This window comes from Rattus rattus, chromosome X (assembly GCF_011064425.1).
Source record: "Rattus rattus isolate New Zealand chromosome X, Rrattus_CSIRO_v1, whole genome shotgun sequence".
Classification (NCBI taxonomy): domain Eukaryota; kingdom Metazoa; phylum Chordata; class Mammalia; order Rodentia; family Muridae; genus Rattus; species Rattus rattus.
In genome coordinates, this window is record NC_046172.1 from 42,911,611 (window position 1) to 42,922,797 (window position 11,187).

Sequence of the window (11,187 nt, forward strand, 5' to 3'; positions counted from 1 at the left end):
AAATATATAAATAGATGGATACAAGTATTAAACAAATTTTAAAGATAGTAATTTCAGGGAAGATTCCTAATTTAAATAAGCTAACATATTTTTAAAATTTTCCTTACAGAGAGAATAGCAGAATATGATTAATTAAATGGAAAAAAAAGTTATACTGGTCTTTAGAACATGACATAGGGGACGTTTTAAAAATCATGGAGGAAGAAATTGTAGAGAGAGACATTTGCCAATTTGTTGGCATTAGGGGACTGTGTGGAAATCTTATGCTGTGGAAACTTCCTGGAATCTATAAGGGCAACCCTAGTGAAGAGTTCTAATAATGAATGATACCGTCTGAATTGGTCATTGTTGTAGCCATGCCAGGCATCCAGTGGTGGGACTGGAGTTACGTCTGGATAAGTTGTTGACCAGGAGGTTCTTTCAAGATTCCTAAACATACCAGTCTGATGTTAGGACAAACGAACAGCAAGGCCCTTTTCTCATGAGAAGATACTCAGCAAGCTACTGAAAGAGAAACATAGGCATCATCTAAGCCACAAAACACTCTACTTATAATGTGTCTTAGCTGCAAGATGTGCTAGGCAAAAGTGGCATGGGAATGGCCAATCAATATTTGATTTAACATAAAGCCCATGATGCAGTGCATATGCCCCTATACTGTCTGAATGGCCAGCAAAGGCATACACTGATATCACAGAAACCCTAGGGTTGAACCATACATGACTGACCAAAAGCAAAAGAAAAAATTAAAAAAAAAATAACAAAACAAAACAAAAAAAAACAAACAAAACCAAACAAAAAAATTAGAAATCAATGAAATGATCACTGATCCCTAATGATACTCCTCTATACTTGGAAATTGATGTTTTATCCAGTGGTCATCAGAGAGTCTTCCTCTGACTGCTGATGGGAGCAGGTGCAAAGACATTTTGCTGGAGAAGGAATCTTAATGGGATATCTCCCCTCAGAGATCAGGGAACCACTCAGAAGAGGAAGAGGAAATACTGTAAGAGTGATAAGGGTTGAGAACACCAAGAGAACATGACCCACTAAATGAAATAAGTAGGACTCACAGGAATTCAGAGACTGAAGCAGCAAGCCTGGGGCTTGCATCAGTCTGCACCAGTTCCTCTGAGTAGATGTAATGGCTGTTAGCTTGGTTTTCTTGTGGGACTCATAACAGTGTGAGTGGGTGTATCTCTGTTTTGCCTGCTCTTAAGACTATTTTCCTCTGATTGGATTGCATTGTGAAACCTTGACACTAGAACTTTCACCTAGTCTCATTCAATCTTGTTTTGTTCTATCTGGCAGACCTGCTCTTTTATGAAGAGGAAACTGAGAGGGAATAAATCTGGGGAAGAGGGTAGTTGGTAGGAGGAAAGCAGGAGTAGAGGGAGAGAGAAGAAACTGTGGTTGAGATATATTGTATGATAAAAGAATCAGTTTGAAAAAATCAGGTTGAATAATGAATAATAAAAAATTAGGGCAAATATAAATAAAGAGAAAAATTTTAAAATTGAATCACATTCTTAAAATAAATATTGGAATATATGCATATATGCCTCTCTCTCTCTCTCTCTCTCTCTCTCTCTCTGTGTGTGTGTGTGTGTGTGTTTGAGTGTGTGTGAGTGTGTATGATACAAGAGAAAAAATTTTGTGAAATAATACACTAATGCATTCTTCGATGCATTTTCATTCTTTGCAAAGGAAGGGAGTTGAAGAAACTTTCCTTATTTATATTTTTACCTCTTTTAAAGTTTTAACTTGGAAGTCAAAGTTACAGTTCATTCAATAAGGGAGCTATCAGTTTAAAAATAAATATCCTTTGAGGCAGGCACTGACATGGATGGTTCATAACTACACACTCTAATGACAACTAATCCATACCATTCAGTCAACAGAAAATAAACAAACTTTGTCACAGTTGGTTTTAAAGACATGTGGTTTTCCCAGATCTTTTCTGCATCTGACATTTATTCCCAGGAGGATACTTTTGTTCCTTAGTTTTTGGTATGAAATATGAATATAAAATATAAATGAGGGAGAGGAAAGAAGTTATCGTGTCACTTTTGCATCTTGCTATTTGAATGGGACTAACCCAAAATTATCCCAAATTAAAACTTATCATCAACTAAGTACACAAAAATTAACAGGTTTTAAATAATATTAAATGTCATTCAGAATCTTGACGTTCTTAATAACTAAAACTTTGTGACCTACCATATATTGGACTTTATTAGATAATTGTCTATGCTACTAGCTACTTTTAAGAAATATACTTACAACATTGATTTGTAGCTTTAATATCTACATAGTTGTATCTGATAATTAGTAAATATCCCAAGAAATCCCTTACAACATACTAGATGAGTCAGGTTTCCTTTATAAACCTCTTCAGTGCCTTTTTCTAAAATATTTCCATGTAGTTAAACATATTTGTCCATTGTTGAGAGAATTGTCTCAAGGATTCATCTAATCTTTCTAAATCCAATATATTACTTTTAAAATTTGCAACTACAGAATATTCATAGTGGCTTCACTGCCTATAGTATGTGATTTCTCTAGGAAAAAAGTCAGAATAAGATTTATACTCCATAATTTTCAAGACTTAGGGGATATTAATCAACATTATTTTCTTTCACTGAGACACATACATTGAAAGTTTTATAATTCAATGTTGAATACACACACACACACACACACACACACACACACACACACATACACACACACACACACACGGGAAGATATTGTGATTATACACCTGGCCTACCAATCCCTCATTTCCAATATATCTTGGTATTTCTTAAAATTTTATCATCTCCTTTTTAATTAATTTTGTACATGCAGTGCCTGCATAGAGGGGCATGTATGCTTCCAATAAAAGTATATAGTATATATATATATATATATATATATATATATATATATATATATATATATATATATATATATATGAGCACAATGTACCAGTTTTCTCTTCTTCCTATGTCAGAATGGCCCCTAGTAGGAGATGTGGCCTTTATTGAAGGAAGTGTATCACTGTGGGGCAGACTTTGAGGTCTCCTATTCTCAAGCTACATCCAGGCTGGCACACAGTCTCCTTGTGTTGCATAAAGATCAAGCTGTAGAAATCTGAGCTCCTCCAGCCCTACAGCTGACTGCACACCACCATTCTTCCTGCCATGATATTGAGATGAACCTCATAAACTGCAAAGCAGTCTCAGTTAAATGTTTCCCTTCACAATCTTTCATTGCAGCAGTAAATCCCAAACCAAGACAACCTTGCATTCAAATATGAATTTTAAATTAGATATATGTTTGCTGTGCATTGTTCTATTTCTACAAAAGAATATTTTGGAAGAAATATTAGCCCATTTCACAGATAATATTGTGGATCCAAATCATCAAAGCATTTGGAAAACACCCAAAGTTGGTAAGTTCAAAGGGCTAAAAGGACTGGTTTCTTCTGGAGCCTGTTGAATCAGTATCTCTAACGAACAATTCTTTGAAAGAGGCTTTTAAGAGGTTTGAATATTTAGTAAGAGAATACCTTTATAACAAATTATCATTAAATTTTGGACTTCTATTTCAATTATAGATTTTAAAGTTGATATATAAAAGTGGTATATATTCAGTGAGAAATAACTGTTCATATATACTTCAAAATATATATGGTATTTAATCCTTTTGAACATGTAAAGTATATATAAAATCCATTTCAAATTCTTTTTATCTCTGATCATATGCTAACATTTGACAACCACTCAATATAATTTAGTGATAATTTTCACTTGATTAACTGAAGACTTGAATATAACTGGCATCTGAAATGATTTTCACCTAAGTTTAAAATACAGCATTCAGATTTGTAGCTTAATAACACAGAGGTGAATTCATTTTCTTTGTAGTTGCCTAGATCTGAACTTAATTGATACAAATTTACCAGCTTGTGATAGCCAATTGATTAGAATGGTTCATGGGACAGTTGTGATATTTTCAACCTGTCACATCTAATACTAATTCATATTTGGAATGTCAGTCTTTAGAGACCAGGAATATGGGAATGTGTAATGAGGAGAGACCTTATAAAAGAATGAAAGAGTAGAACATATGTGAAATGAAAGGAGAGGTAAAGAATACTGGAGTGACAAAGGTCTAATGGGGAATGGGGAAATCAGTACAGAGGCCTTAACTCAAATTAAGAATTATAAAGAAGTCACATGGAAACATACCACACTATAACACGACTAAACATAACTTTAACAATGTGAATGGAGGAATTTTGCATGGAAAGAGATTGCGGGTTCCAGAAGCTATGGGCTATTAAGCTAGAACATTATGTCAGGAAGGTGTGGGATATTTTCCTAAAAGTTGTTGGTTGACAATGCCCAAAGGCCCCCAAAACACTACAAGGTATTAAAACTTTGCTTGATATCCCATCAGAACTTGATGATATGAGTCTGTTGCTAAACACATCACACACTTTTATTGTGGAATGTACAGATATCATGCTTGCATAGTGCCAAAAGCTGCTATGCAGCCACCTGGGGGAGAAAAGGTTTCAATGGTCTTATACAGCTATGAACTTTCCATGCTACAATATGAAATCTCCAGGTAAGTTTTGCCCAATGGATGAAAGGTGACATCACTGTTATGGTATAATGAAGTACTTTCTGATTGGATTGGACACTTACCCTGAAAGAGGAAATACATCCATGGTACTACTGAGTCTGTGTTAGGCCCCAGCCAGTGAGGTTATAACCCACAGCTTTTGTTTTGGTAAATGGTCATATTGTCAACCTACCTCCCAAATGTGTATGTTTGTACCCAAAGACTTGCACTGCTCTCACTATTTCTCAGAGAGGCTTCCTTATTTTTTTCCAGTTTATGGTAGTAAATGCAGAGAATCACAACTGACCAAAGTGCTAAGATTTTTGAGTTCAGCCCTAAATATTGCCCCCTTTGAGGCTCATGGAATATGAGAGAAAGGCGCTGAAACAATGTAAGAATGGTTGGATATTATCAAGGAACACTGTCTATGGGACATGATAGAGCTATAAGACAGCCATTGTGGTTGTATGCACAGTGCTGCAGTTACAGGCCTCTGCCTGTATGCCCAGATTTTGTGTGGGCATTGACAATCAAAAATGAGTCACTCATTCATGTGCAAAAAGCCTTTTACCCACTTAGACATTCGCTATCCCTAGAAAATTTTGAACTATGCATTCTTCTCATTTGAGAGAAAAAGCTGAAAATATTATAGAACTGAATTCTAAGTGCCTCCTAATAGGAGCTGTACACACACACACACACACACACACACACACACACACACACAAACACACACACACACAAACACACACATACACACACAAAATAGGATTTAGACATGACAGATTTAAAATTTACTCTGTATGCCTTCAAAAAGCCACAAAGAAATTGAGGCTTAAGATAACTTTGTAAAAATCTAGAATAGGTGGTAAAACAAACAAAATCACAGCTTAATGTCATCCTATTTTATACGAGTCTACATTGTCTTTTGTGTGCCTTTCAGTACTACAGCCAATTTTATTACAAATTAGCTTTGCTTTTAGCAAATATTGTAATGATCATATCACTGTGCTTAGAAGTGATTTCTTCACAATCAGTGGTTTTTCTAAATTAATTAATGATAACAGAAATAATGGCATGCTGAGACAACTGCCATAGAGAAATCAAATATGGTGTTTGTTCCACAAAGCCAAGATAGGAACAGAATTTAAATGGGGATATAATAATAGATATGAGTTTCTGTTCCTCCTCAACACCAATTAAAGATTCCCTGCTTCTTCCCATTTCCCCTTTCAAAACGCACATGTTTTACTATTCCCATCTCTAGAGCTCTTTCTCGCTAGCCACACTTTCTACAATACCTACTGTCTGTGGTTATTCCAAGTTATAATTTGTAAATAAGAACTGAAAATGGTACCGTCACTTAGCATACTAATGTCAGTGCATGATACTTCACAATGCCTTACCCCTAGATGAAAACTAGGGAATTAATGGCTACTGAGAAAGGGAAAAATCAGTCTTCTTAAAGGACAAGCTCCTTGATATGTTATTCCATATCCCTCTCACTCTCTGTACTGGCTGGTTTTGTGTCTCAACTTGACTCAAGCTGAAGTTATCACAGAGAAAGGAGCCTCCCTTGAGGAAATGGCCCATGAGATCCAGCTATAAGGGATCAAGGGTGGAAGGGCTCATTGTGGGTGGTGTTATTCCTGGGCTGGTAGTCTTGGGTTCTATAAGAAAGCAAGCTGAGCAAGCCAGGGGAAGCAAGCCAGTAAGAAAATATCCCTTCATGACTTTTGCATCCGCTCCTACTTCTTGACCTGCTTGAATTTCAGTCCTGACTGAAATGTAGAAGTGTAAGCTGAATAAATCCTTTCCTCCTCAACCTGCTTCATGGTTAGGATGTTTGTGCAAGAATAGAAACCATGACTAAGACACCCTCTCTCTTCCTCCTTCTTCCTCTCTCCTCCCTCCTTCCTCACCCTCTTCCTCCTTTCTCTCCCTCTCCCCTCCCTTTCTTTGTTCCCTGCCAATCTGTGTATGTGTATCTGTGTGTGTGTGTGTGTGTGATTGTGTGTGTCTTTCTGTCTCCCTCTCCCTCTCCTTTCCTCTCCCTCTCTCTCCGTCTCCCTCTGTGTGTGTGTGTGCATGTGAGTGTGAATGTGTGCATGTGTTTAAAAATCATTAAAAGCAAGAGCAGATGGATTTGAGACAGAATAGGGGGCACAGGAAGAACTAGAAGAGGATAAAGGAAGGAAAAAATAATGAAAATACAGCATTTGTCTATGAAATTCTCAAAAGTAATTATTTTAAAAAGAAGTATAGAACTGAAAAGAAACTGAAGAACTTATTTAACTTGAAATTTAAAAATGACTCTGTCTACCTAACTTTTTCTGCCTCACTGGGTGGTATATGCTGTTACCTGCTTGATAAAGTAACCATAAACCACATCTTCTTCCTGTGAGCACATGAAATAACATTGTCTCAAAAGTGAATTATTTCCTTATTTCCCCAGCAAGGTAAAGAAATGGATAGCATTAGGATACAGGTTATCAAAACACACCTCATCCAGAATAACAGAGGAAGGAAGAACATGCAGGAAGTTGCACTGTGTATGCTGCTCCACTTGCTCCAGCACCCGCCTAACTTCTTTACTCTTTCTTTGTTTGAGATGATTACATTATCTTTGACTTTAACTGCCCCCCTACATGCCAAACACACACATTTTTGGTGGCATTGATTTAAAAAATGGCACTAGAAAGATATCAGAGAGTTGGTTAGAGAAGACACAGCTCACCAGGTTATTCTTTGTGAGTATTTAAATACATTTTTTGATATTGTATCTTATTTTGAGCATCTACCTTGTGGTGCTCTACCCAAAACTAAGCTTCATAATTTAGCAGATTTCTCTTTTGATTTGGAGGTTGTAATCATTAATAAATCATCTAGCCACTCAGTGCCTCACTGTTCATGGTTAAGTCCTTTGGTGATGCCCTCTACTGATTATCATCAGTTGTAGTCTAACTTTGCTTTGTTTTTGTTCCTCTGTTTCATAGTAGGACAGTCAATACTGTATTTTGCTTCATAAGGTAATGTAGACTTTTATGATCATTATGCTGATAGTTATCCTAATGGACTAGAGATTAAACGTTGTATAATTTCTTTTTTCCTTATGAATAGCATCAGGTATATCTATTGAACTCCAGCCATTCTACAGCATGAAAAAATAACATTCTTGATAATGACAAAGATTGATTTTCTTAATGCCTGTAGTAAGGCATTGAGTTGTTCTGGCGCAAATTAAATAAAGTTGTTAAACTCTCGTTTCTTGTAAACTCAGCTTTATAGGGAGAATTTATACAAAGTGAGCACTATTTTTTAAAACTGTCTTCTATGCTTTGGAGCATCAAGAGACATGAAATAAGTATACCTCCAATGTATTTAAATTATTCATATATTTTACCATTGAACATGTAACTATTAAAATGATTGATTTAATACTTTAAAACTATTACAATTAAACTTCTTTATAGATTTAGATTATTTCTATAATTCTATCCTTTCTATTAATTTTAATTTTCTTTAGTAAAAGTGTCTTTTAAACATTCTTCCAATACATTTCATTATAATTCATTCTTATAACATTGGATTTTGAGAGAATTTCTATTTTTACCTAATATACTATAATGTTGCTAGTTGTAATCTTTATCGTGTTATTTTGACCATAATCAAAACCCTAGCCACAGTTGACTGGTTTGAATACTTAATACCTCTACATTACTACGTCCCTCCATCTTTATTTGATTTTGAATATTGTCCTCTCTAACTACTGAATCCTCATTCCAAATATTTCTCTACCTCAAGGTATTTTTATTATTATACCTGGACCCTTCTTATGGCTAATTCAAGGTATCATTTCCTTTAGTTCTCAGCTTATATGATTCTTTAACCAGGAAATCTTTCCAGTCCTCCTATTTGGGTCATCATTACCCATTTGATTACTGCAACTAAATTATATACACTACATAGATACTACATATATATAATTATATACAATGCATATGTATATATATGTATATATACCACATGCAAACACACACACACACACACACACACAGTACAACATATATATGGTAACATCTCCCATATAAATGTGTACATAGCCTTTCCAGCATTTCTGTGTCTTTTATTAATAACTGTATATCTTTTTGTTATTGCTCATTGACTAGATGATGGGGATCTTTACAAGTTTCCATTAGACCATTTTATGCTAATAGAAAATCTGAAAATTTACAACTGGAAAGCAATCAAACTTGTAATGTTTCTATAAAATAACCTCATCATGATAAATGTGACAATGACACCACATTCATAATTTCAAATAATTACTTTACTGTTCCATTTTGCATGTTTTTGTTAGGACCAGATAAGCTGAGAAACATATGTGGAAGTATACTTTATTACAAATCTACTATATATTGCAGTTATTTTAAGTGTATGTGATCAATGCTTTTAAAATTAACTTTTAAAGAGAGATGTCTTGTAATTAGAAAGCTACTAATAGTACCTTGTAAATGTAGTTGTCTATTAGAAAGGTTGTAGGAGTTAATATAAAAGGAAAAGTGTCTCCCTCCAAGGCCACAGTGAATGGTGTAAGCTTAGCCTTCCTCAAAGGAGACCAGATGTCTTCGTGCACTTTGATAACTCATTTTTCTATGATTCTTTACCTAATACATCATATATATTTTCATCCAGGCATACTAAACTAAATAATTCTTCCCCCTGAGCTAAAATGGTAGTTGTTTTTCTGTTGAATGTACATGTTTGGTGTAGGCTTAGTGACTGTGAGCTTGGATCTCACAAAGTTCATTATCATTAGGATTGAACACAGGGGCTAGTACTAAGAAAACAAAAATCTCTTTGTTGTACAGAACATTGCTGTATGACTGACTCAGTTTATATATTAAAAATAATTACTTCACCTTGCATCTAGAAATAATACAACAGCCTTACCCAGTACAGGTCTAACCTTTTTCTGTCCTCTATGGCTGTATACATTGGCTTCAAGAATTACATTAGCTGCAAGAACACACAAAGGAAGTAGCACATGAACTCTGAATAAGAGCTTCTGTGATTTACAAGAGAGATTAATAAGCCTTTTCTACATTGGGGCTGAAGCCCTTACGCAAACATTAAGCACGCTGTTTCATGGTGTGCAGATTCAGTTCAGGTCACCACTTACATTATTTTTCTGTAAGACCTGCAGTGCCTTGTTGACATTATTCAGGGCATGAACTCTTGTAGATCCTTTTTCTTTTGGCTAAAAAAAGGAGAGAAATGGTGTTTACTAGAAAATAAAGATACAAAAATTCTACCTGAAAAATCAAAAATGTTTAAATTTCACTTTTCATTTTGAATATTTTACATGTAAGTGAACACAGACTGTGCAGCATTTATTTAAAAGTCTTCAGGCTTTGGGCTAATTGTCTTTGACATAGTACATCTTTAGAATAAAGAATATACCTCCTGGGAAAGAAATCATTTTTTTTTCTTTTACAATATTATTTGAGATGATTGCTCCTTCATTTTTTAGCCCAGTGTGCATTATTATAAAACCATCAATAATGGAAAACATTAGCAAAATGCATAAGGTGAGTAACCAGGAAGACAGAAAAGAAAGTTTATTTCTATCCATTTTAAGAAAAGTTTGAAGGAGATGTGAGTGTCCTGGGTTGCCCAATTTTCATTCAGTATCAAGCTAATCATGCATGCTCATACTAGCAACCCTAATTTAAATCAGTTGGTCACAAAAAAGCCATAAGAGTAGAGGGAGCTAGTAGAAAAAAATGTAATTTAACAAGGAGGGGACAGGAGATAGAAATATCAAATACATTTGATATTGTCAAATAAGATATAATAAGGTATATAATTGTCAAATATATTAATTATTTTAATGCTATATGGTCAATAACACAGACCTCTTTCCAAGCAAGCAAGCAAACAAACAAACAAACAGAAAGCAAAATGGTCAAAAGGTAGAGCATGAGAGTTTGTAAAGCATTTAGCACTAAATGGGGCATACGTAATATACTCCTTCCCCCAAGTCCCAGGGATATTCTCAGAAGAGGGAGGAAATAAGCCATAAATGTCAGACATGGCTAATAACAAGAAAAAAAAAACTGTTTTCTAGACACAACGAGACAAATACACATTGGAACAAACACGGCAATTGTGACAAAAAGATTTAAGACAAAATCCCAATAGAAAAGTGGAAGTAAGGCATAAAATCCCACCACTAGCTGAGGAGCTATTTGTATTTTGGCTGAAATAGAAAGAGGAAGAGTCCATTTTCATTGATGATTTGATTCTTGGTAGACTTGTTACACCCTAGGGCAGGTTCTACTCCCAAGCTTGGCAACAGAAACTGAGATCAATGGGATAAAGAAGGAAAATAAAAAAAGAATGATTCTCAAAGTTGAATACGAAGGTATGGGAAGATAGAAAGGGTGCAAATGGTCAGAGTTGGGGTAGAGTTGACTGTTTTCAAAATACATTGCATGAAATTCTCAAAGTATTATTAGAATATGCAATGCAAACCAGGGTAGGGGAACGTGAGGGCAGGGAGGCAGGAAG

General features: G+C 35.1%; 1 protein-coding gene across 1 annotated transcript in view; it reads right to left on the minus strand.

Moving 5' to 3' along the window:
• LOC116887853 (dystrophin-like) overlaps nucleotides 1–11,187 on the minus strand; it is a 569,231-nt gene that overhangs the window by 367,930 nt on the left and 190,114 nt on the right. The window contains 1 exon segment of the mRNA XM_032889357.1: nucleotides 9,797–9,874. Within this exon segment, the coding sequence (XP_032745248.1) occupies nucleotides 9,797–9,874 (78 nt within the window).